A 27,013-nucleotide genomic window follows, 5' to 3' on the forward strand; every position below is an offset into this window, starting at 1 on the left:
GTACATCTTGTGAAATGCCAGGCTGGATGAAGCACAAGCTGGAATCCAGATTTTTGGGAGAAACATCAATAGCCTCAGATATGTAGATGACACCACCCTTATGGCAGAAAGTGAAGAAGAACTAAAGAGCCTCTTAATGAGAGTGAAAAAGCTAGCTGAAAACTCAACATTCATAAAATTAAGATCGTGGCATCTAGTCCCATCACTTCATGGCAAATAGATGGGGAAACAATTGAAACAGTGACAGACTTTATTTTCTTGGGCTTCAAAACCACTGCAGATGGTGTGGTGACTGCAACCATGAAATTAAAAGACACTTGTTCCTTGGAAGAAAAGCTATGACCAACCTAGACAGCATATTAAAAGCAGAGATGTTACTTTGCTGACAAAGGTCCGTCTAGTCAAAGCTACAGAGAAGGCAATGCACCCCACTCCAGTACTCTTGCCTGGAAAATTCCATGGACAGAGGAGCCTGGTGGGCAGCAGTCCATGGGCTCGCTAAGAGTCGGACACGACTGAGCAACTTCACTTTCACTTTTCACTTTCATGCATTGGAGAAGGAAATGGCAACCCACTCCAGTGTTCTTGCCTGGAGAATCCCAGGGACGGGGGAGCCTGGTGGGCTGCCGTCTATGGGGTCGCACAGAGTCGGACACGACTGAAGCGACTTAGCAGCAGCAGTCAAAGCTAAGATTCTTCCAGTGGTCATGTATGAGTGTGAGAGTTAGACCATAAAGAAAGCTGAGCCCCCAACATCACTCATTATCAGAGAAATGCAAATCAAAACCACAATGAGGTACCATTACACGCCAGTCAGGATGGCTGCTATCCAAAAGTCTACAAGCAATAAATGCTGGAGAGGGTGTGGAGAAAAGGGAACCCTCTTACACTGTTGGTGGGAATGCAAACTAGTACAGCCACTATGGAGAACAGTGTGGAGATTCCTTAAAAAAATGGAAATAGAACTGCCATATGACCCAGCAATACTACTCCTGGGCATACACACCAAGGAAACTAGATCTGAAAGAGACACGTGCACCCCAATGTTCATTGCAGCACTGTTTATAATAGCCAGGACATGGAAGCAACCTAGATGCCCATCAGCAGACGAATGGATAAGGAAGCTGTGGTACATATACACCATGGAATATTACTCAGCCATTAAAAAGAATTCATTTGAATCAGTTCTAGTGAGATGGATGAAACTGGAGCCCATTATGCAGAGTGAAGTAAGCCAGAAAGATAAAGACCAATACAGTATACTAACACATATATATGGAGTTTAAAAAGATGGTAACGATAACCCAATATGCAAAACAGAAAAAGAGACACAGATGTACAGAACAGACTTTTGGACTCTGTGGGAGAAGGCGAGGGTGGGATGTTCTGAGAGAATAGCATTGAAACAAGTATACTATCAAGGGTGAAACAGACCACCAGCCCAGGTTGGATGCATGAGACAAGTGCTCGGGGGGGTGCACTGGGAAGACCCAGAGGGATGGGATGGGGAGGGAGGCGAGAGGGGGGATCGGGATGGGGAACACATATAAATCCATGGTAGATTCATGTCAACATATGGCAAAAACCAATACAATATTGTAAAGTAATTAGCCTCCAACTAATAAAAATAAAAGAAGAAAAAAAAGAAAGCTGAGCCCCAAAGAATTGATGCTTTTGAACTGTGGTGTTGGAGAAGACTCTTGAGAGTCCCTTGGACTGCAAGAAGATCCAGCCAGTCTATCCTAAAGGAAATCAGTCCTGAATGTTCATTGGAAGGACTGATGCTGAAGCTGAAACTCCAACACTTTGGCCGCCTAATGGGAAGAACTGACTCATTGGAAAAGACCCTGATGCTGGAAAGACTGAAGGCGGAGGAGAAAGGGATGACAGAGGATGAGATGGTTGGATGGCATCACTGACTGGATGGACATGAGTTTGAGTAGTTTGAGTAAGCTCCAGGAGTTGGTGATGGACAGGGAGGTCTGGTGTACTGCAGTCCATGGATCACAAAGAGTAGGGCACAAATGAGCGACTTAACCGAACTGAACACCTTAAGTTGTGTTTCCCTGGTGGCTCAGACACTATAGGACTTCCCTGGTGGCTCAGAGGGTAAAGCGTCTGTCTGCAATGTGGGAGACCCGGCTTCAATCCCTGGGTCGGGAAGATTCCCTGGAGATAGAAATGGCAACCCACCCCAGTATTCTTGCCTGGAGAATGCCATGGACACAGGAGCCTGGCGGGCTATAGTCCATGGGGTTGCAAAGAGTCAGACACAACTGAGTGACTAAGCATGCACACGCACACCTTGAATTATACAGAGTTATAAATCAAATATATTTCAATTTAAAAAAACTTGTTGAATGAGTGAATGAATTACCCCAAAAGATTCTTCTTGACCAGGCCAAGTAAGACATGTAGGCACCGCAGGAGGGTTTATTTAATGGAAGACAAAGCACATCACTCCCTTATTAAAATAAAAATATTATGCAGGAATGTTTTTAACTTTATCCACTTCAGTTGTCTAAGGCAGAGTAAATATAAAGAAAGTTCAAAAGAGAAGCACTTCCCACTTTTCTGAACTTCTCATTTTCTCTCTGAATTTTCTTATGTGATTTTCCAGGCCAGACAAACTTTCGGGGGGCACATTGAGTAGTCTCAGAATCTGGCAGCATAAATTGCACTGTGCTTTGTATTATTCATTGGCATAATTTTAATTTCAGCTGTGTGAGCTTGTTGCAAAAGCGATACCTGTCAGCGCTTTCTAGGATTGATGTTTAATTTCTGCTGGAAAGTGCTGTCTGCTTTCATGAGAGCAGGGGTGAATTTACTTTTGTCCACCTTGGTGGTGGTGGTTGTTCAGTTGTGCAGTCATGTCCGACTCTTTGTGACCCCGTGGACTGCAGCATTCCAGGCTTCCCTGTCCTCCACCACCTCGCAGAGTTTGCTCAAACTCATGTCCATTGAGTCGGTGATGCTATCTAAGCTCTCACCCTCTGCTGTCCCCTTCTCCTCCTTCCTTCAGTGTTTCCCAGTATCAGAGTCTTTTCCGGTAAGTTGGTTCTTTGCATCCTGTGGCCAAAGTATTGGAGCTTCAGCATCAGTCCTTCCAATGAATATTCAGGGTTGATTTTCCTGGAGGAGGAAGTGGCAACCCACTCCAGTGTTCTTGCCTGGCAAATCCAATGGACAGAGGAGCCTGGTGGGCCACCGTCCATGGCATTGCAAGAGTTGAGCAAGACTTAGCAACTGAACCACCACCAGCGCCCTTAAAGAAAGCGGGTAATTCCCAACTTCTGAAAACCTACTAATTTCCTTTTTAAAAAGGAAATTATTTTAAGAAAATAATTTTAAGAAAAACTTGTTTTAAGAAAACGTAGTAAGTCTGATGCAGTGACCACACGTCTCTTGAATTCAGTATAGTCATGTCCTGGCTGCTGACTCGAGAGAGGTCCAGACACCGGATTTGCAGGGGAAGCCAGGGCAGTGTCTGGGGGAGTAGTTCCAGTAAACGCTTGGGTTCCAAGTAGGTTGGAAGCATCTGTTCTTGGGACTTTCCTCCTGAGTCTCAGTGCCAGAGCCCACGTTGGTGTCTTTGGTAATCTTTCCCTAAATGCCTTTGGGGAAATGCTTTGGGCCCGAGAGGGTCACTTCAGTGGCCTTTCCATCGCCTGCTCAGTGTGGTGCCCAGTCTGGTAACAAAGACTAGCGGGGAGGCAGGCGAGGGAGGACCTGAGCACAGAACAGTTGGCATGAGCTTTGAGGTGCATTTTTGTGCCCTTCTGTCTCGAGGTTCAGAGTGGTCAGGACAGGCGAAATGGACAGAGGACATGCACATAGCATTTTGCCTGCTGCTGCACCTGCCTGAGGACTCGCCTTCAAATGCCCAAGAAGATCCTTGACTTCTAGGAAATAAAGTTTAGGAACTGCCATTCAAATGATCCTCCTGTTGCAAGAAGAGGGATTGTTGTTATTTTAGCCAGTAAATCACATCTAACTCTTTCATGATCCCACGGACTATAGCCCGTCAGACTCCTCTGTCCATGGGATTTCCCAGGCAAGAATACTGGAGTGGGTTGCCATTTCATCCCCCTCCAGGGTGTCTTCCCGGACCAGGGATTGAACCTGTGTCTCCTGCACTAGCAGGCCGATTCTTTACCACGGAGCTATCAGGGAAGCCCCAAAAGATGGGTTGACCAATGTCAAAGCAAATTATGTGTCTAGCAACAAGTCAACTACCATTACTCTTGCCACCACTTCCACTTTTGTCAGACCTCATGGGTGAAGAGTCTTGTGGGTGTTACCTGATTTGATCCTTGTATCGGCCCCGGGTGATGTCATTTCTGTTCCCTGTCAGTCTTAAGAGAGTAGCAAGTGCTCAGTAGTTTGATTTCTCGAAAGTCATAAAATTGGCAAACTGGAACCGGGTTCTAAACCCCTGATTTCTTTTTTTAAAATGGTTTTTAAAAAGTTTAAATCTATTTATTAATTTGGCTGCTCTTAGTTGCAGCATGTGAACTCTTAGTTGTGGCCTGTGTGGACCTAGTTTCCTGAGCAGGGATCAAACCCGGGTTCCCCCACCCCGCCGTCCGTATTGGAAGCTCGGAGTGGAGTCCTAGCCCCCGGACCACCAGGGCAAGTCCCCTAAACCCCTAATTTCTGATAAAATTCCCAAGATCATTCCAAGGCTCCAGAGATTCCACTGTGGGAATCATTGTCAGGGATGCGCAGAAAGGGTAACTCATTTCTTACCACTTGTAAAATCGACACATAAAAATCAGGAAGCTGATATAATGCGTGGTGAGGGGTGGAATGCTAGGAAGTCCAGGGGAGAGGCCCTGAGTTGACCCTGAAGATGAGCTTGGGAGGTTGGAGGGGAGAGGGGTCCAGAAAGCATGCTGGCTCAGCTGTTGCCTCAGATGGGAGTGCACAGGGGACGTGCCGGGGACAGAAGGGGCCCCAAGGAGGACATCGTCTCCCAGGGTGGGGCTCTCTTGAACAGATAGCTGACATTTTCTCCGTTGCCAGGATGCAAAATTGCTTTTCCCTTTTCGATGGACGAAACGCCCATTGGTCCCTGTCTTGCCTCCCACTCCCATGAAGAGCCCTTGGAGATAAGGGGCAGTGCCCAAGGCCGGAGGCCAAAGCGTGTCTGACTCTGTTTCACTGTGGTTTCTTAGCATCAGAGCTTCATTTTCTCTGCAGTGGCTCTGCAACTTAAGAAAACTGAAGTATGCCACCCGCAAGCCCGGTGGAAGGGAATTTCTGGTGGCTGTTTGCGCAGCATGCTGAGGCCTAAACACCCCCTTGTGTTTTCCACGCCAGGTCTGTGACTCCTACCCGACCGAACTGTACGTTCCCAAGTCGGCCACAGCACACATCATAGTGGGGAGTTCCAAGTTCCGGAGCAGACGGCGATTTCCTGCCCTTTCTTACTACTATAAAGATAACCACGTAAGTCTCAAGGCATGCTTTTGTTTCGGCCTCTGCTTTTCTTCTTTTATCATAAACAGGCCTTTTTCCAGGGGCCTTCTGCCCCTGTGGTGTGTTTGTGTGGGTTTGAATTCCTTTTCAAGTATGTGGATGTTGCTATGTGTGCGGTGCGGCCCAACACAACTTGTGTTAAAGCCTTATCTCCTGTGAACGTTGACCTCCCGTGTTTATTTGACAGTAATGGAACGGGAGTCAGAACATACCTAGACTTAATCATCTGAGTGAGCACGTCCTCTTCTAACCGGTCACCTTGAAAGGCTCTCTGTGGCTAAGCTGTTGCAATGCCTGGTTTAGAAAAGCCCTCAAAGTCATGGCACACTCTTTTTCTTTTTTTAAATGGCATATATATATGTGTGTGTGTATATTTATTTCCAGCATCTAGTGCCTTTTATATGTAATATGTGTGAGCTGCTCACATCCTGTTGGTTAGAACTGCACAGGGCAGGTGAGAAAACCCAGTCTTATTGGTAACCATGGAAACAACCAAAAACTATGCTTCCATTTCTGTGAAGGACACAGAATCTAATCTCGGAAGACAAGAATGGTGTCCGCTCCCTGCTTTAGAAGTCATTTGACTTTAGACAGGAGACAAAGTCTGGGTGGCACAGTGGTGAAGAACCCGCCTGCCCGTGCAGGAGATGTAAGAGACCGGGTTCGATCCCTGGGTGGAGAAGATCCCCTGGAGGAGGGCATGGCAATCCACTCCAGCATTCTTGCCTGGGGAACCCCACGGACAGAGGAGCCTGGTGGGCAACAGTCCATGGGATCGTAAAGAGTCAGACACAACTGAGCATGTGTGCACACAGGCGCTTGACTTTAACTGGGAACTGTTTGATGGGGACTTCCCAAGTGGCGTCCGTGGTAAAGAATCCACTTGCCAAGGCAAGAGGCTTGAGAGACATGAGTTTGATCCCTGGGTCGGGAAGATCTCCTGGAGCAGGAAATGGCAACCAGTTCCTGTATTTGTGCCTGGGAAACACTGTGGACAGAGGAGCCTGACAACGGCAGCAGATGTGTGTAAGCGTGTGTGCCATGCGTGGACCCATAGGCAGGATGGAGGGCAGGGTCTATGTCTGTTCTTTTAACAAAACGATGTTATTTAATTTTGGCTATGCTGGATCTTGGTCGCTGCATGCAGGGTTTCTGTAGTTGCGGCAAGTGGCGGCTACTCTCTAGTCGCGTCGTGCGGGCTTCTCACTGTGGTGCTTCTCTTGCTGCAGAGCCCAGACTCTAGGTGCGTGGACTTCAGTAGTTGTGGTTTGTGGGCTTAGTTGTCCTGAGGCATGCGGGTCCTCCCGAACCAACTGCTAGACCGCTCAGGAAGTCCTATGTCTGCTCTTAGAAGGAGGCTTTGAAAAATACTCTGAGCAATGCCAGCTTGGCCAGAGTAAGCGTATGGCCTTCAGTGTTGCCCACTTTGAAGGGAAATATTTCTTCAGCAGTGTTTTCAGTTGCTCAGTTGTGTCCGACTCTTCGTGACCCCATGGACCACAGGACGCCAGGCCTCCCTCTCCATCACCAACTCCTGGAGTTTACTCAAACTCATCTCCATTGAGTTGGTGATGCCATCCAACCGTCTCATCCTCTGTCGTCCCTTCTCCTCCTGCCTTCAATCTTTCTCAGCATCAGGGTCTTTTCAAATGAGTCAGCTCTTCATATCAGGTGTTCAAAGTATTGGAGTTTCAGCTTCAACATCAGGCCTTCCCCTGAACACTCAGGACTGATCTCCTTTAGGATGGACTGGTTGGATCTCCTTGCAGTCCAAGGGACTCTCAAGAGTCTTCTCCAACACCACAATTCAAAAGCATCAATTCTTTGGCGCTCAGCTTTCTTTATAGTCCAACTCTCACATCTATTCAGCAGTGTACATTCTGTTAATTAAAGGGATACAAATGGTGTTATTTTCAGTTACACTCAGTGCTCTGAAAGGGTCTGAAGAAGGCAAGTAACTTCATTAATGTCCCATATTGAGCTTTGTGCTTTAATCAGTTGCTCAGTCATGTCTGACTCTTTGCAACCCCGTGGACTCTAGCCTGCCAGGTTCCTCTGTCCCTGGGATTCTCTAGGGAAGAACACTGGAGTGAGTGCTGGACCCTCCTCCAAGGGATCTTTCCAATCCAGGGATCGAACCCACATCTCTTAAGTCTCCTGCATTGGCAGGCGGGCTCTTTACCACTAGCACCACCTGGGAAGCCCAATGTCTTATGTTATTTGACTCCTAATATATTTCAGCCTGCACAGAGCTGGTGCTATTGTGAGAGGGAAAGAAAGATGTGAATCTTTTTTTTTTCTTTTTTAAATGATGGGATGCAAAGGGATGTGGAATTTCATGATATTGTATTCAATATTTGAATTCAGGCTGCCAGTAACATGTTTCTTTTTTGTAGCATCCACTGATAAACAAGTAAGAGAGGAGAGGAAGGGAGGATCTTTTACTGTTATTTCAGAGTTGGGGATGTGCTGGGTATTGAAAACGTGAGCATGGTACTCATCCTACTTCTTTCCCTTCTGTTCAGATTTTCTTGAGAAAAGGGGTTATTTTTTGGTCAGTGTGAGTATCATAAAGGGCAAATATGTCATGTCTGAGGATGGGAGAGAATTTTTAGCAGTTAGACCGCAGAGGCCGGCCTCTCTGCCTGCTGACGTCAGACCCGCATCACCCGGTTCCCGCTCTCGTGTGCTGTCCTCTGCTTGATCTCCAAGCCTGGAGATGAACTCACATAGCTATCAGTTATAGTTCAAGATAATTGATTTCCTGAACTTTAACATTTAAAGCAGACAGTCCTTTAAGTTTTAGCTCCTCTTACAAGATGCAGATTAGAGCTGTTTTCTAAGTGTGGCTAAAGGACCCAGTTGCCCCAGGGAGATACTTCATGTGCAGGTACCCACACGCCAGCTCTCCCAGCCTGGGGACCTAACATCTGTGCTGCAGGTAGAATGCAATCATAATTTGTGGGTTTATAACAATGTTCAGGGCTTCCCTGGTAGCTCAGACGGTAAAGAATCTGCCTGCAATGCAGGAGACCCAGGTTTGATCCCGGTATCAGGAAGATCGCCTGGAGGAGAGAATGGCAGCCACTCCAGTATTCTTGGCTGGAGAGTCCCATGGACAGAGGAGCCTGGCGGGCTGCAGTCAGTGAGGTCACAGAGAGTTAGACATGGCTGAGCGACTAAGCACAAGGTCAGTTAAGTAAAGCAGGTAAATTAAAACCAACAGCCAAGTCGGGCTAGAGAAACATCCAGTTTTTATAGAATCTGAACTGAGAGGAAATGCTTCTGTGCTTTGGAAAGGCTGAGTCCCTGATCTTCCACCCACTCTTAAAACAAACCTGATATAAATACTCCACTGGCTTTTCACTGTGCGACTACCCCATGCTTTAATATCCAGGTTAATTGTGTCATGCTTCCGAGGTGGCCAGGGATTTTTATAGTGGGAAGCATCCCCCTTTGTGAAGGTGGATTTCTGTGGTTCTGTGGGAGACACGGGAAGTAACGGTGCAGTTTTTGATGATGGTGCTCAGCAAAAACAAAACCCACATGCCAACCAGGTGGTCTTCGGTGAAAAGTAAAGTTCCTAAGTTTGCTGACCTGTGTGTCTTCCTTTTTGTGATTTTATTTTTATTTTTTTAATAACTTATTTATTTATTTTGGCTCTGCTGAGTCTTCATTGCCGCATGCAGGCCCTCTAGTTGCAGGGAGCAGGGGCTACTGTCTAGTTGGGGTGCGTGGAGCTTCTGATCGCCGTGGCTTCTCTTGCTGCAGAGTATGGGCTCTAGGAGCACAGGCTTCAGTAGTTGCAGCTCAAGGGCGCTAGAAGCTCAGGCTTCAGTAGCTGTGGTGCATGGGCTTAGTTGTCCCCAAGGCACGTGGAATCTTCCAGGACCAGGGGTCGAACCTGTACCCCTGCATTGGCAGATGAATTCTTAACCACTGGACCACCAGGGAGGTCCCTTTTTGTGATTTCAGACATTTTAGACTTGAGTGTGTATTCCTACTCCAGTAGAACACCAGTTCAGTTCAGTCGCTCAGTTGTGTCCGACTCTTTTTGACCCCATGGACTGCAGCATGCCAGGCTTCCCTGTCAATCACCAACTCCCAAAGCTTGCTCAAACTCATGTCCATCGAGTTGGTGATGCCAGTAGAACTTAGGCTTGTGAGTAAGTATCACATTTTCTAGTTAAATACCATTTCTCACACAGCACCTTGTTACCAAGGAGCATCAAAGATTTTGTTGGTGAGACGACTTGGCTAGTGTTGGGTAGTGGGAATTGGTGATTAAGAAAAGCTTGCCATGTACCTCATGTCAGAAACAGGAAATCCTGGTGAGGGTCCTTGGATGTAAATCCCCTTGCTGGTGGTATATAATTCCTTCTGGGTCAGCTTTTATCATACACGGTGTTACAATCACTTCCTGTTCACCCACTGGTGAGGTCGGGATTCGTGTCCTAGGATTACTGGGATGTCTAAAACACATGACGCCTGACACTGGACAGATGAGGTTGACAGCAGTTTATTAGTCGCATACGCTCACTGCCCAGGGGAGGAGGGCACTGTCAGGAATAGAGTGAACCAGCAGGGATGCTAGAGGCAGGCTTTGTAGCATCAAGAGGGTGAGGGGACCCCTGGTTCTCAGCGGAGGATGTGATTGGCTTGTTTGAGTAATTTCACAGGCTGGCAGGGAATAAAACCCACTACTTGGGAACGAGAAGGAGCTGGACCTGGTCCACTGGGAGAAGGGTTGCTTAGCTGGGGGACTTGTACCCACGGGAGCAGGGTATGGATGGGAACTTGCTGCTGGCCATTCAAGGCCATCCTGATTTACTAGGTGCCGTGGGCAGCACATGATATTACTTTCAGGCCTAGCACCACACTCTAGTAGTTACCTGGAGCCATCCAGAATCATTTTGGATATCAAACGTTAAACAGCTTTGTAGATCACACTTGGGAGCTTATCTATGTCACTTGTGTTTGGAAGCTGCTGTATCCTTTGTTCTTATTTATTCAGTATCTTAATTATTATTAAGAAAGCAGTTCTGCTTTTAAATTGTTAGTAGCATAGCTCTCCAAATTCACAGTACAGATCTCTCAGAACCCAATTCTGGAACATTTCCAAAGAGGCAGTTTTTTCGTAAGAATAATACAGACCATCTTGCCCTCCTTTTATAAATAATGTTTACTGAAACTAACTGTGTTAGGCATAGTTCTAGGTGCGTTATCTACCTTACCCACTCTGTAGTTTTGTTATTATTATGGTATCCATATTAAAGATGGGAAAACCAAGGTTCGGAGATGACAGGTAAATCACCTAAGATTATAAAGGAAGTGAGAACACTATGCTTAGTCGCTCAGTCATGTCAGACTCTCTGCGCTCCCATGGACTGTGTAGCCCGCCAGGCTCCTCTGTCCATGGGATTCTCCAGGCAAGAATACTGGAGTGGGTGGCCACACCCTCCTCCAGGGGATCTTCCCAACCCAGGGATCAAACCCAGGTCTCCCACATTGCAGACAGGTTCTTAACTATCTGAGCCACTAGGGAAGCCCAAGAATACTGGAGTGGGTAGCCTATCCCTTCTCGAGGGGATCTTTGCGACCCAACAATCGAATCAGGGTCTCCTGCATTGCAGGCAGATTCTTTACCAGCTGAGTTAAAAGCCAGATTTTTTTGAATCCTGCATCTAAATTCTGTATCATGCTTCCTGACTTATTTACATACATGGATGCTGTATTGTGTCGGTTCAGAATCCAGGATCAGGAAATATTTTGCCTGGATTCAATCCCTGGCTTCCCCAGTTACTAGCTGTGTGACCTTGGGAGAATTACTTCACCTCTCTGTCCCTTGGTTGTCTCATCTATCAAATGGAGCAAATAAATAATAGATCTTAATGTATATGGTGGTTGGGAAGATTAAGAATACGCAGAGTTCTTATAATGGTGGCCACCATATAGGAAGCATTCAAAAAACATTGGCTGTTTTAATCAGTAGCTCTATGAATGGTGCGCGCATGACAGTTTACGATCGAGTTCTGTCTCTGCTCTCATGTGGCTGACATCAGTAAGACAGGCCACCAGGTAATGGTGAGCCTCTGTGAACAGTCTGGCTCTCTGGGGTGTGTGTAGGGTGGACACGGGCACCTTGAGGTTACCGACCACCTTGTACCACGCGTAAAACAGCATGCCAGTAGTCACGGAGTCAGTGACGAAGTCTGTTTGGAGCCCATCTGTATATTACTAAGAAAATGTAACTACAAAGTATTAAAATGTAGTCTGTTTAATATATCTGGTTTAACTTATCAACTTGTTCATTTCATAGTAGAACTCTGTTCTGACTTAACCCTTCACTGAAAGCAGCTTTCTCGGCCTGCAGGTAATGAGTAGTGGTTGTTGTCACTGACTGGCTTCATTTCACAGTTGGAGACCCAGTAGTTGAGTGAGTTTCGGTGGGCTACCTGCTTGCTTGGACAAACTTTCATTTTAAAATGTTCTCTTCCCCATCGAGCTCTTCTGATCGGATCTGAGAAGCTGCCCAATGGTAGCGGTCCTTAGTTGGTATTTCTTTAGCCCAGATTAAGCAACTCAGAACTGCTCTCTGCTCGGTCAGAGTGGGTGGCTGACCTGACCCCTCTAAACATCGGAAGACATGGGAGCCTGTGTGCAGCTCCGTGAAAGCCATCCGTGGCGATTTGCTTTCTGCACAGGATGCAGCTCGCCTTTTGTCCCCGAGCACCCCCCACACCTCCGCCCTGGTCCCTGCCGTCACACGCCTAGCCCCTGGCTCTCCTCTTGCTGGCTGGCTGCCCATCCGTGGTCAGACGCCCCGGGCCCTTCCTCCTCCACCCTGTGGTTGGACATCTGTTGCCAGCAACTCAAGCCCTTTGCCTTGCTTCCCACTCTGCAGGCACCCCCCTCCTGAATTCTGGCTGCAGGCCCAGGGTTCCTGGAGCCCCTCAGTAATTGCCACTGTGTTACAGAATGTACTGGAACCCTCAGACGGTTGCTGTTAGCAGTTGTTAGAAATGTCTGCAATTCTCCATCCTGCTGGCAGTCCTATCAGACCCTTTGCAACCCTATGGACTATAGCACACCAGGCTCCTCTGTCATTGGGATTCTCCAGGCCAGAATACAGGAGTGGGTTGCTGTTCCCCTCTCCAGGGGATCTTCCCAACCCAGGGATCGAACCCACGTCTCTTATGTCTCCTGAATTGTCAGGCGGGTTCTTTACCACTAGCGCCACCTGAGGATCATATAGTTAGTAAGAAATATCCTGCCTTCTCCAGCGAGGAGTCTCAGAGCTCACCTTTCCCTGGAGAAACCCAAGCCCGGCTGAGTAGCCCTGGGATGAGCCTAAAGGACAGTTAAGCTGCACTTGGACTCAGAGCCGGGGTGCCTTCCAGGAAGGAGTCTGGCATTCGGGCGCCGGAACGGGCTGTGCCGTGGCTCTTTCCAGGGGAGGGTTCCCTCCTAAGCACTGCCCCCTTCTCTGAGCCAGGGGGCACCTCCGCCCTCGTACACGTGGGTACCCAGGCTCAGTGCAGATTCTTCGAAAGAGTCATGCCTAGATTGTATTTGGTGATTTGACTTCAATCTAAGTGTTAAAATAAAATCTAAATTCATAGGAAGTACTTTGCCACAAAAGTGTAAGTTTCACAGCTGTGAGGTTGTGTCTATACTCACCCATTACTAACTCAGAGGGATGGTTATGCTATTGTGTACATCGTCCCACAGTTCAGGGCGAAAAGTGAAAGTCGCTCAGCTGTGTCCAACTCTTTGCGACCCCATGGACTATACAGTCCATGGGATTCTGTAGGCCAGAATACTGGAGTGGGTAGCCTTTCCCTTCTCCAGGGGATCGTCCCAATCCAGGGATCAAACCCGGGTCTCCCACATTGGAGGCAGATTCTTGACCAGCTGAGCTACCAGGGAAGCCCTGAGCCACAGTTCAGGGTACTCTTGTAATCACAGAACAGGGAAATTGCAGAACAGCACACAGGTCGGTTCCCAAGGAAGCCCTTGCTTCTAAGCCACCTGCATCAGCCTAGGCCTGAGCCTCCTGTCCTTAGACACCAGCAGCAGCCCGGGCTCTGTCACCATGAACACTCCCCTGTTTAGGATGAGAATCGGTTTGAGGGTTTTGTGATGTTTCTAAGTGAGCTTAGTAAATGCTGGAAACACTAAAGAAGTAACTTTTGTAATTTTTAGGAGAAGAGTTACTTTATATTTCTACTTTCACAGAAGATGAAGTGGTGTCAAGCAGAGTAGACCATTTAGATGGTTTTACATTTCATCATTTGGATCCTACCTAAACAACCTTGCCTGTGTGCATGCTCAATCATGTCCAACTCTCTGTGACCTCAGGGACTATAGCCTGCCAGGCTCCTCTGTGGAATTTTCAAGGCAAGAATACTGGAGTGGATTGCCATTTCCTTCTCCAGGGAATCTTCCCGACCCAGGGATCGAACCCAGGTCTTTTATGTCCCCTGCACTGACAGGCAGGTTTTTGTTTTTTTTTTTTTTAAAACCACTAGCACCACCTGGGAAGCCCATGCTTATGCATCCTAGTTGTTACTCAGAGAAGCTTTTTGCACTGCTTGCCCATGTAATGGTTTTTTGAGTTAGAAGGATGCCAACTTCAATTTCCTGAAAGCATTGCTACTTTCACAAGCCGGTGGCGTAAGTTAACCAGGGGGTGGCGGTGAGTGGCCTTTGTTGCGGTGACGGTCCTGAGGGTCTCGGGAGGGGTGCGGTCGACCTGCTGCCTGATGCTGCCATGCTGCCGTGGCCTCTCCCCACAGGCCTCCATCTGCCGGAGCAGCCAGCCCCTGTCCGGCTTCAGCGCCCGCTGCCTGGAGGATGAGCAGATGCTGCAGGCCATCAGGAAGGCCAACCCGGGAAGCGACTTCATTTACGTCGTGGACACTCGGCCCAAGGTGAGTGTCACCACGCCGATGCATGTCTTTGCAGCTCAGACTCATGGAGGAGAGATGAGGCTTCGCCTGCCCAGGGAGCGCCGTCTGCAGGGGGCCGTTTTCCTTTGCACAGCGGCTGCCCTGCCTGCCTGCTTCTCGGGGCCCCGAGCTTTCCCGGCTCCAAGCCTTGTGCTCGGTACATGGTGCACACGACAAAAGTGTGATGTGACACTGGAGATCGCTCTCCTAAACATGCCAGATTATTCTTTGGTTTGTTCACAAAAGGACCTTTTCTTCTCTAACAATATGAAATTCACTGTGGAATCCCCGCAGTTCAGTGTTTGTGGGATGGTCACCTCTTCTCTTGCAAATTCAGCTTGTAGTTAATTCCACTATGTCTATGACGTGGAAGGATTTCCAAAATGGAATGTTAAGTTTAAAAGAAAAAAGTTACAAATTAATATGTATATTATTGTGTCTATGGAAAAAAGTGAACTATAGGTAGGTAAAAAAATGTCAGTTAAAACAGAAAAAGATTTGGAAGGATAAACACTCACCTAGTAGAATTCCAAGGAGAAGAGGGGCATGGAATATATAGGATAAAATGAGGTGACAGAGCAATATGGCCATTAATTCAACACATTTGGCATTGGAATTTCTTGCCAGTTATGAATAAAATATACCTGGATCTATGAGTGATAAGAGAGAAGGGTCCATGTTCTTTCTCCATGTGGGTGCAGAACAGTGTCCGAGATGTACTATGAAACAGCAAAAGTGAGCTACAGAAATCTATAACATGATCCCATGTAGGTAATAGTAATTATATTATAAAAATTATACATTATTCTATGCACTGAAAAAAGTTTAAGGATATATATATTAAACTGTTAACAGTGGTTTTTTTTTTTTTTTTCCCTGTGGGGTGAGAGGAGGATTTTAACAAACTTTTATTTTCTAAATTATAGTGTGAAAAAAATTTTAATCATAAAAAGGTTGAAAGAACATAAGGGCTTCAAAATGTTAAACATCAGTTACCATGGAGTGGGTAGTTGCAGACATGGGTCTGTACTCACAGCCGATAAGAGAAATCAAGGAAATTGGATACTACTCATTGTGTGGTTGACCCAGACCCTGGCAATTTTGCTGCTTCTCTGAGCCCATGTCACCAAATACTGTGATGCACGGTCTCGATCACGTAGTTAGATGTCTTCCATCACTGACCTCAGAACAGTCCCGGATGGTCTAACAGGCAGGTGGCCGTGGGGGCCGGGGCGGGGCGGTGAGGAAGAGCTCCTCTTAGATGCCAGTAGGGAAGACCAACCACGCAGATCAAGGACAAACCAGATTTCAGCCGGATCACATTCTGGTAGATGGCAGGTAAAGGATTCCCTTCCTTTTAGAAAAATCCTCAAAGCACAACAGGGAAGAGGCTTCGGACTGCGGGAGAAATAGCTTCTCTGCTTGAGGACTTTTTACTCGAAAGATGCTGGAAAGTCTCTTTTACAGCAGCTCTCTTTCAATGTGTTTTTCTCTCTGCTTCATCATCCTTCTCACCTTGACTTTCCCTCGTCTTCATTCTGCCTCTTGTGTCAGGTTAGTGGAGCGGCTCTGAATTTCTGAAGTCAGAGACAACTGCACAAATGCCTGTCTTAGAGACACATGCTAAAGACAAAATCAGAAAAGGACGGGGACTTCCCTGGCAGTCATTGGTTAGGACTCTGCACTTCCATTGCAGGGGGCATGGGTTTGATCCCTGGTTAGGAAGATTCCCTGGAGAAGGGAACAGTTACTTTCTCTGGTATTCTTGCCTGGAGAATTCCATGGACAGAGGAGCCTGGTGTGCTGCAGTCCGTGGGGTTGGCAAAGAGTCAGACACGATTGAGCAACTTTCACTCTGAGGAACTAAGATCCTGTATACGGCTTGGCCAAATTATAGCAATAATAATAAAGGGATGGAAAGACAGGGGCTTTAAAGTGAATTAGGTTGCCCTTCTCTGATCCTGTTTTCACAGATTTAAATAGAGGCAAACAGATTTGGCTGCTGATTTAAGGGCCAACAATCCAAGTGTGTACTATGTTATGTAAACCTTCTGGGCAATGTGGCAGCTGTTGAGCCAGGCGTAGTCCCGATTTAAAAGAAATTAATCCAAAGGATTTGATTTGAAGGGTATATTTAGCACTCAGTGTGTTTGTTCTTGGCGATAAGAAGTTGGAGGCCGATCCATTAAAGAAAGTTGGTGTCCCATACAAGTCGTGCCGTCTTCCTATTTGCCCAGGCACACACACACCTTCATGGGAGTTTTAAACTGTTTGCTTAGAGCGTTCGTTCTTTTAAAGATCATGTCTGTTGATTTTTGTTTCTCGGTAGCCAGGAGACCTGGTCCATGTTTGCTGTGGGCAGTGGGCATGGCAAATGGGCCCTCGCCAGGTTCGCTTGCAGGTTTAAATGAAATAGAGAAAGGTCAGAAGTCGTTCTTGTCCTTGGAGCAGGGCTCACCTCAGATGCTGCCTGAGTTGCTGGTTGGTATTAGAATCAAGGGAGGCAAAGGCCATGAGGACCTTAGCTCAACTTAGTATCTATTAAGAAAAAGTCATCCCCTCAAGGTCATGTGTTCCTGTGAGAATTTAGTGCATTAAGAAGACAGGAGGTCGTGTTGATGCCATAGTTGTTGAATTTTATTTATTGTTATTTTTTAATCTTTTGGCCACACTGCGCAGCATGTGGGATTTTAATTCCCCGACCAGGGATTGAACCTGAGTCCCCTGCATCGAAAGTGCAGAGTCTTAACCACTGGACCACCAGGGAAGTCCCAATAGTTGCTGAATTTTAAAATGAGATCAAACTCCTTTTATCTCAACCTCGCTCATGACTTTACTTTGTTCTAGGATTTTGCTGAGCTTGTAAAAATGCCAGGCACTTTCCCATTTGACTCTTAACAATACTCCTGCGAATGAGGAGCAGTATTTTTCTTTTTTATGGATAAAGTCTCAGATCCAGAGAGGTTCAGGCATTCGCCCAAGGTCACAACCACTCAGGGCAGAGCTCGGGTTCACATCTAGGCTTATCTTGATCTCCAGGGAAGCCTCAGGTCAGGCTCCGGGGGGTGGGGGGAGTCGTCCTGTCTGTACACGGTTGCAGTGAGGTGGGGAACTCAGAGCTGCAGACCCAGCCGCTGGCTCGTATGCGCTCAGCCGGGGCCAGAGGCGCCCACAGGCCCGGGAGCTGGGCCCCGACGCGGGCACCTGGGAGGGCAGTAGGGCGAAGAGGCAGGGCATGCCGGGCAGGGCATGCCGGGCACCCTGCCGGCCCGGTCCTGGCTGCTTCTCCAAGGGCAGCGCCGGGGCTCGGTGGCCTGTGACGTCACCGTGTGAGCGCTTCCTTAGCTGTGTAACAGGAGGGCACGCGGGAAGTTTCTCTGTCCCTCTGGAATCAATGATGAGGTGGTTTCCACCCCGTGAGGGGGGATCTGGGAAGATCTGGGGTAAAGATGGGGGTGCATGACAGAGGGGCCGCGGGGCGGTCACATCTACGGAGGCTGAGTCCCTGACTTGCCCCCGCGGCAAGGGCAAGGGGGCGGCCACGGCATGTGGGGCGGCTATGTGCCTCTCTTAGGCAGGCCAAGGATGGAGCGCGGGCCGTGGGTCCAGTGGACACCGAGGAGGGAAGTTATACACGAGCCAGCCTGCGGGGGTCCAGTCCCCCCTCCGCCCTCGGAGGTTCCTGGTTGCGGGGTCTGCGGGGTACATGCTAGGGAAGGAAGCCGGGGCCCTGGAATAGACTCAAGCCAAGGTGGGTCTCCCACGTGAGCGAGCTCTGAGGATCCGCACCCCCCAAGAGCCCACAGACCCGCCCTGGGATTTGGACACTTAAGTCAGAGCAGTTCTGGTCAGGTGTTAACCAGAAAAGCAGTGAGGACCAGCAGAGATAAAACAGCCTTCTCCAGCTTTACGAAGAGATGTTTACCCTTTCTATAACCCTCTCCACCACCCTGCGCCCTGGTGGCTCAGATGGTAAAGAATCCGCCCACAATGCAGGAGACGCAGGTTCGATCCCTGGATCGGGAAGGTCCTCTGGAGGAGGGCATGGCAACCCACTCCAGTCTTCTTGCCTGGAGAATCCTGTGGAAAGAGGAGCCTGGTGAGCTACAGTCTGTGAGGCCGCAGAGTCTGACACAAATGAGCGACTAACACTTTGACTTTCTACCTCCCCCATCCCCGATAGAAAGACAGAGCCTAGAAGAAAGAGGAAAAGGAGAAAGAACCCCTTACCAGTCCACATAGCCTTTAAGGAGGGAAAGAGATAATTTTGCATCATATACGGGGTTGGGATTGTAAATTGAGTTGAATGGTGATTGTAATCTGAAAGCTATTAGTTCTTCCCTTGGGGGTAGAGAAGAAGGATTTTGATCAGCAGAGTTGTAGACCGTAGTTGCAAGAAATAAAATCATGTCTTCTTTTCTGGTTGTATCAGCAAGTTCAGATTCTTCATGGCACCGGATACAGATGAAGATAGACGGGCCATTAATTGATGCCGCAGGCTAGAGCGTGGCCCGGGCCTCCTGCCGGGGTCACCGTCTGCGCTCATTTCCCATCCATCAGAGCAGGTCCTGTCATTCAGGTACAGCTTGTGCTCGCTGTAACGTTAGACTTCAAGCCCGAGACCGTGACCGCCAGGCTGACCTTTAACTTGATACGAAGATCATCATCGTTGCCTGAGTTTCCATGGTTTCGATGTGTTTGATTGATGATTTAAGATTGGAGGGAAGGAATCTGATTCTGTTTTTTTTTTTTTTTTTTAACATTCTTGGGCTGTTCACCTCTCAGCCTCACCCAGTCATTTCTTTGGTCTGTCAGCCCATCAGTAAATCTTCACAGAGTGCCTCCCCTGTGCCAGCCCCAGGCGCAGGGTTCTAGGCCATAAATAGGCATAGGTCGTAAATGAGATGAGCCAGCTCCCTTGTGGAGCTCACGTCCTCTGCCCACTCCAGTGGATCTTCTCTGACATGGATACTAAATCTCTCTAATTTTTCAATTAAGCCTGCTCAGAGGCTTTCAGTAGCCCTCTGCTGACATGAATGAAGTTCATCTAGAACTAGTTCATTAATTCATCATGAACTTCTTCATCTATCAGCTTGGGTGTGTGTGTGTGAGTCACTCAGTCATATCCAACTCTTTTTGAACCCATGGACTGTAGCCCACCAGGCTCCTCCTCTGTCTGTGGAATTCTCCAGGCAAGAATACTGAACGAGTTGCCATTACCTCCTCCAGGGGCTCTTCCCAACCCAGGAATCGAACATAGGCCTCCTGCATTGCAGGCAGATTGTTTACCATCTAAGCCGCCAGGGAAGCCCAGCTTGTGTGTCGAGAACCCTAAAACTTCCCAGCCTCCTCTCTCACTGCCACCACCAGACTGGAACCTTCCTCTGTGCTTACAGTGGCTGGCTCACTGATACCCACCTGCTCCCCTCTCTTCTCTTCCTCGGCGCTTCATGTGGGACGCCCTCCCCCTTTCTTTCCATCTTTCCTCATCATTGAAGACCATCTCACGTCTTACTTCTATAATGAAACATTACCCCTGATGCCCTAGGCCACATGTGGCTGCTCCAGATTCTAATGCCTGCCACCACCTCTACCGGGCTCTCAGCTCTGTCTGGAGTCCTGCTGGCCACCAGCGGTCATCATTTGGTGCTGTGTGTGCATGTCTATGCTTGGTATAAGCTGGTGGTGGCTGGAACCACTTCTTACTGACATTTTTATTCCATGCAGTGTCTGGCACACAGTAGGTGTTCATTAAGTGTTTGTTGAAACTTGAAGTTTTTTTGTGTAATGTGTGAGCTTTTCTGCACCCAAAGATGCTGATATGATCCAATAGCACAGTAGCCCTGGGTTAGAAAACAGGACACTTTTTCCAGTCCCATTTTTCAGTTGTCTGTTGTGTTCCTTCAGCACAGACTGGAACTAGAATGCAGTTACTCCGTGGTTTTAGCTCAGAAGTTTTTTTTTAATAGACTTTGTATTTTGAGATAATTGGAGATTCACATGCAGTTGTAGGAAATAATAGAGATGCTTGTACATTTTGCCCAGTTTCCCCCAGTGGTAACATCTTGCAAAACTGTAGTACAGTTTTGGTCAATACAGGATATTAACAATGATACAATCTACCAATCTTGTTCAGATTTCCTCAGTTTTATGTGTAGTTGTGTGTGTGTGTTTAGCTTTATAAAATATAATCAAATGTGTGTGTTTGTATGTTCAGTAGCACAGTCAAGTACAGAACAATTCAGTTCACTTCAGTTGCTCAGTCTTGTCCGACTCTTTGCAACCCCATGAACTGCAGCACGCCAGGCTTCCCTGTCCATCACCAACTCCCAGAGCCTGCTCAAACTCATGTCCAAAGAGTTGGTGATGCCATCCAACCATTTCATCCTCTGTTGTCCCCTTCTCCTCCTGCCTTCAATCTTTCCCAGCATCAGGGTCTTTTCACATGAGTCAGTTATTCCCATCAGGTGGCCAAAGTAATGGAGCTTCAGCCTCAGCATCAGTCCTTCCAATGAATATTCAGGACTGATTTCCTTTAGGATTGACTGGTTTGATCTCCTTGCAGTCCAAGGGACTCTCAAGAGTCTTTTCCAACACCACAGTTCAAAAGCATCAGTTCTTTGGCACTCAGCTTTCTTTATGTTCCAATTCTCACACTCATGCATGACTACTAGAAAAACCATAGCTTTGACTAGACAGACCTTTGTCAGTAAAGTAATGTCTCTGCTCTTCAATATGCTGTCTAGGTTGACCTTTGTTTTTTTCTTCCACAGAACAGTTACATCACAAATAACCACGCATCGGTTCTCCACGTCTATACATTTTTTTCAAGAACATTGTATAATTAGAAACATAGAGGATGTGACATTTTGAGGGTTTCCCCCACTATTTGAAAAGTTTTAGGAGCTGCAATGAATAGCTGTTTCTTTGGTTGTGAAATGGAATTCTCACCCTAAAGGACAGGGCACCAGATTAGACTGTTTTTTTGTAATATGAGATACTCTGTCTGAATGAATATGCATATAGGTCCAAGATAGTGTCTGACTTTTTATTAATTATACAGCTGTGTTTCCTGCTTTGAGGGGTCAGCTTGTGCCCCATTATCATGAGAGGTTCTGTAAGATATATGGAAACCCTGAGCAAGTACTCTGGATGATAGATTAAATATCGCCACCTTCTGTTCATTGTGAGAAGCACCATTGACTTTCAAGGGGCCCTGCTGTGTCCTTCCTTTGCTTTTGAAAGACCATCAATAAATTCTCCCGGGTCATAGGCAATCAGCTATTAAACATGTGAACATAGGGTCCTTATTATAGGTTAAAAATAATAGTATTTTGTTTTTTATTCACTGCACTGTTTAAAAAGTTCTCTCTATGGTATGCAATGAGCAGACTGAATTATTCAAGGTGCAGAATAAACATAAGGTTCATGTAGCCTAATAGGATATGCTATTATATATGCTATATGATACTGCCTAGTATCCTATTAACCACTTTATTTATGAAGCTTGTGGTAAAGAACAAGCCAGCAACTTTGGAAAATAATTATACAGAGCAGTGGTATTTTTATAATTGTTCAGTCACTCAGTCGTGTCCGACTCTTTGTGACCCCATGGGCTGCCAGACCTCCCGGTCCTTCACCATCTCCTGGAACTTGTTCAAACTCATGTCCATTGAGTTGGTGATACCATCCAACCATCTCGACCTCTGTCATCGCCTTCTCCTCCTGTCTTAAACCTTTCCCAGCATCAGGGTCTTTTCTAATGAGTAGGCTCTTCACATCAGGTGGCCAGAGTACTGGAGCTTCAGCTTCAGCATCAGTCCTTCCAATGACTATTCGGACTGATTTCCTTTAGGACTGACTGGTTTGATCTCCTTGCAGTCCATTTATAATAGCACAATTTCAAAAGCAAAACGTCCTTAGGTAATTTTAGAAAAGTTTTCCCCTTAAGATATTTTAAAATATCCTAATATGTTGATGTATGACAGAAAACCACAAAACTCTATAAAGCAATTATCCTTCAATTAAAAAAATAAAAAAATTAAGGCATGAATATAAGTTGTCTTTAAAATAATATTACTTAATATTACTTTTATTTTTTTTTCCTTAATTAAGACTGAACCCTTTATTCTCATAGCATGCCTGGGAGAAAAGGGATGCTCTTTTTGTAAATTGGAAACAACACGGCCAGGGAAGTCATGCCCCAGCCGACGTCACGTGAGCTGAGTCACAGAGCAGCAAAGTGAGGAGCCTGCCAGCCGGAGCCCTTGGTGGCAGGGATTTGCCTCTGCTGTTTTAATTTTCACTTCCCATACATTTTATTTCTGTTATTTAATTTATAAACTTAGCATGTCTGGTCTGTAACAAAGACCAGAGGAGTGTACACAGTGGTATTGACAGGCGCCCCAGCCACGTGACACCTCTGTCTTTCTGCTGTGATGGTGCTCAATCAGTGTAGCCTTCTATTCACCTGTATCCTGCTTGGTTCAGCATGCATAAACATAACCACACGTCTGTAGCTTGGTTTCTTTTACAAAAAATGGGATACTTGTGTGAATGTTATTCTGGAGCTTACTGTTCTCACTTCACGTGTCATGTGACATTCCCAGTCTTCCCTCCTTCATGTCCCCTCTTTTCTCTCTCTCCTCTCCCTCCCCCCAGTATCTCTACATCTCTATGTGTGCCTGCTCAGTCATTCAGTTGTATCTGACTCCTTGCGACCCCATGGATTGCAGCCCGCCACGTTCCTCTGTCCATGGGATTCTGCAGCCAAGAACACTGGCGAGGGTTTTCATTTCCTCCTCCAGGGGATCTTGAAACCCAGGGATTGAACCTGAGTCTCTTGTGTCTCCTGCATCGGTAGGCGGATTCTTTACTGCTAGCGCCACCTGGGATGCCCATAAGTTTCTATTTCTGTCTCTATCATTGTCTCTGTATGCCTTGATCCTATTGGTAGTCCAGGGTATGAATATACCATAATTTGTCCAGTCATTGCCCTGTGGAGATATTCATAGGCTTTCAGTTTTTTTTTTTTTTTTGGCTTTCAGTTTTTTAATATCAATTATTTTTTTTTTAAAAGGTTGCAAACACTTTTGGACATCCATCTTTGTGTGCTGGTATTGTACATAGTGTCAGATTCTCACAAATAGGAGATCTGGGTCAAAGGTTATCTGTGTTTTTAACTTAACTTGGCTTTATAAACTTTGATTTTTGGAAAGTGTTAATATCCTCCCAATAACTGCATTGTGGTCCTAAAAACTGATACTTTTCTGGGGCCAAGTTCTCTGCCTGGGCTTTAGCCCTCCTGCCCTTTGTGGGCAGAGGGAGAGAATGGTCAGCGAATATGGATGTCTAGGATGTGATGGCCCGCTTAGTTGACTCAAAAGTATGAAGTGTTAGCAATAATGCATTCATTCTAGAAATGTGTCTTTCTCAGCTAAGGCAGGACTTGTCCCCTTCTTTACCTTAGTTACACAGGAATACGGCAGATGTACATCATGAATTTCTTCAAAGTCCTTTACCGTTGAACCCAGTTTGCATTAGGAGCTGCCACTTCTTATGCATGAAGTTGTGGGTAATGAATGTGATTTTAAAAAGCCCTCTCAGGAGATTGAAATAGGGTGGCTTGGAGGAAGTATCTCTGGAGACGTAGCACCCACTGGTCCTCTCTCTCCCTCAAGGTTGAGTTGGGTATCCGCGAGATTGCCCTAGGCAAATTAGAATGACGTCGCCCTTCCCCTACACTGATGTGTTTATTGGCATTCTAATACTGGAAGATATAATCATTTCACTTAAGAGCTCTATGTTGCCAACTGTATCTGCTGGTGCTCTTCTGCCAGCCAAGGCTGTCACATTTGGTGTTAAATCGGGACAGCTTGGCTCTACGGAATCCCACCCTGGGAGCTGCAGAAGGCATCTCCAGATGGGCTTATCTCTAGGATGCTTGCCAGCTCAGAAAATGTTCCCACATCGACAAACAGACGTTGTTGAATGTAGGCTCAGCCCAGGTGTCCGTAGACACCCAGCCCAGCACAGTGGTCCTGGGATCGAACGCATGTTTCTGCACGCCTTGTTGAATGTTCTTACGGATAGCCGTGACGTGTTGTGATTGTTCCATGAATATCCTTGGTGACTGTTCTGTTTTGCTGCCCACTGCAGCTTAATGCGATGGCAAATCGTGCTGCAGGGAAAGGCTATGAGAACGAAGACAATTATTCCAATATCAAGTTTCAGTTTATCGGGATAGAGAACATCCATGTCATGAGGAACAGTCTGCAGAAAATGCTGGAAGGTAAACCATTTCCTTATGCACAGCACTGAAAAAAATGCAGTTAAATGTTTTGATGCCAAAGTGGAATAAGAGAGTCTGTTGATGTGAAAATTGTTCTTTACCATGACGTTCGCCGGGGTGGGATCATTTGGGAAGAGTTTAAAAATTCACGGACTGTTTGCACATGTAACAGCCATTCTCTTATTGTTGGTGTCGTGGTGGAGTGGTTTTGTCATGTGGCCATTAGCTGTCAGCCTCTCTCCCGTGGTACACCAGAGAGAAACGTGCACAGGGATATATTTTCTGTCTCCCACGTACTAGTTTGGCCCACATTCAAGACCATGTGGAGATAAAGCAATCCTGCCTTGAAAGCAGTCGTCAACTGTTCGTGTATGGACGTGAGTTTCATAAACTGAATCCCAGTGCTTGAGCAGCCATTAGAAGGACGTTGAGGGTGGTGGTCGTCCTTTCCATCAGCAGCAGCCGCTGCAGCGGAGCCCCTCCACCTGCCCCCGCCCCCAGCAGCGAGCACCAGGAGACACGTGCACACGGGCTTCCAGACTCAGGGGGAGGGGAAGTCACCGTGCTGGGGGCTGCGATGCAGAGCAGTTATTCGCGCGGCCGCACCAGCCAGGAGCTCATCGCCAGAAATCATGTATTCCAAGCAAGACCGTCTGCATTGACTGCTTATGCCCTTGTGAGCATCAAGGCCCAAGGGGGAGTCTGTCGCCGTGTCCACCACTTCTAGCTCTTGGGGGAACTGAAGAGAAAGAGGAGGGTGCAGAACCCACAGCTTTGTGCCTGGGCACCAGTGTGTGTGGGTGTTTAGTTGCTTTGTATGTGTCCGACTCTTTGCAACCCCATGGACTGTAGCCCACCAGGCTCCTCTGTCCATGGGATTCTCCAGGCAAGAATACTGGAGTGGGTTGCCATGCCTTCTTCCAGGGGTTCTTCCCGACCCAGGGATCAAGCCCGCGTCTCCTGTGCCTCCTGCATTGCAGGCGGGTTCCTCACCACTGAGCCACCTGAGATGCCTGCCTGAGGACCAGGAGGGGCTGTAAATGCTATGCTGCTCCCACGTCTAGGGGGTGATGCCCTGGGGAGCATGAAGCCTGGGAGGGAAAGGGGTGGGCGGTCCTCTCTGAAGGGAAATATGGGGCCTGGAGTGAAAAGGGACAAAGGAAATGCTGAATTACCTTTTTCTCAGATTATCCATGTGCTCTCAGTTCTCTGCTTAATTTCCCTGCTTAATGAGAGCAGGATGTAGTGAGAACCTAGTGGTGAGGCTGGAAGAACTTGAGTGTCACAGACAAGCCTGATTTCCATTGTCCTTCCTGGGATCCTGGGGTCATCTCGGTCATTATGAAGCTTTAAATGCATCATGTACGTTCTCTGAGGCTTTGTTACCTGCTGTAAAATGAAACTATTGGACTAATAATTTCTGTGGACCCATCTAGCCCTGATGGTTCTGTGAGTCCACAGTTTGATGCCCCTGGTTGCAAATAGTTTAAAATGGAACCTTTGAATGGTTACAAAAAAACCCTCTTTTTGCATTAGTGAAAAACCAGGGCTTCCCTGCTGGCTCAGCTGGTAATGAATCCGCATGCAATGCAGGGGACCTGGGTTCAATCCCTGGGTTGGGAAGATCCCCTGGAGAAGGGAATGGCTACCCACTCCAGTATTCTGGTCTAGGGAATTCCATGGACTGTATAGTCCATGGGGTCACAAAGAGCTGGTCACAACCGAGTCACCTTCACTTTGCATCTGTAGAATAATCATGGCCCCAGAGCTATCTCCATCTCTCCTCCACGTGAACTTTGTTGTCTTAGGTGACAGGAGGGCTTCCCGGGGGGTTTTAGATGGTCAAGAACTGCCTGCAGTGCAGGAGATGTGGGTTTGATCCCTGGATCAGGAAGATCCCCTGGAGGAGGGCATGGCAGCCCACTCTAGTATTCTTGCCTGGGAAGTCCCATGGACAGAGGAGCCTGGTGGGCTACCGTCCATGGAGTCACAAAGAGTCAGACATGACTTAGCGACTAAATAGCCGCAGGTGACAGGAGCATGCTCTGGGCTTCGCGCTTCATCAACTTCTGGAGATTTTTGTGGGTGGTATTCCTGTCCCTGCTTATAAGCTGTGCTTTTTTAGAAGTTGGCAAATTGGACCAGCTCGGTACTATTATTGATAGAGTAGTCTGATTTTAGCATGAAGAGTGTTCATGATCAGAATCTTTAAACATGTATGCTTTTTAGTAATTTCATAAGCTGACTTTTGAGAATATATATTTTCTGCTGTATATTCTCAAAAGAAAAA

The 27,013-nt window shown here is 47.1% G+C and overlaps 1 protein-coding gene and 1 non-coding gene across 2 annotated transcripts in view; one reads left to right on the forward strand and one right to left on the reverse strand.

The window, feature by feature from the left end:
• The window catches only part of MTMR7 (myotubularin related protein 7), a 98,535-nt gene that overhangs the window by 50,781 nt on the left and 20,741 nt on the right, over nt 1-27,013 (forward strand). The window contains exons 5-7 of the mRNA XM_061134553.1: nt 5,323-5,451; nt 14,280-14,414; nt 24,591-24,723. Of these exons, the coding sequence (XP_060990536.1) occupies nt 5,323-5,451; nt 14,280-14,414; nt 24,591-24,723 (397 nt within the window). The remainder of the gene's footprint in view (nt 1-5,322; nt 5,452-14,279; nt 14,415-24,590; nt 24,724-27,013) is intronic.
• On the reverse strand, nt 17,127-17,199 carry TRNAE-UUC (transfer RNA glutamic acid (anticodon UUC)). The gene has a single exon. It is a non-coding gene; the product is annotated as a tRNA-Glu (tRNA).

The sequence above is a fragment of the Dama dama genome, chromosome 32 (genome assembly GCF_033118175.1).
Source record: "Dama dama isolate Ldn47 chromosome 32, ASM3311817v1, whole genome shotgun sequence".
Lineage (NCBI taxonomy): Eukaryota > Metazoa > Chordata > Mammalia > Artiodactyla > Cervidae > Dama > Dama dama.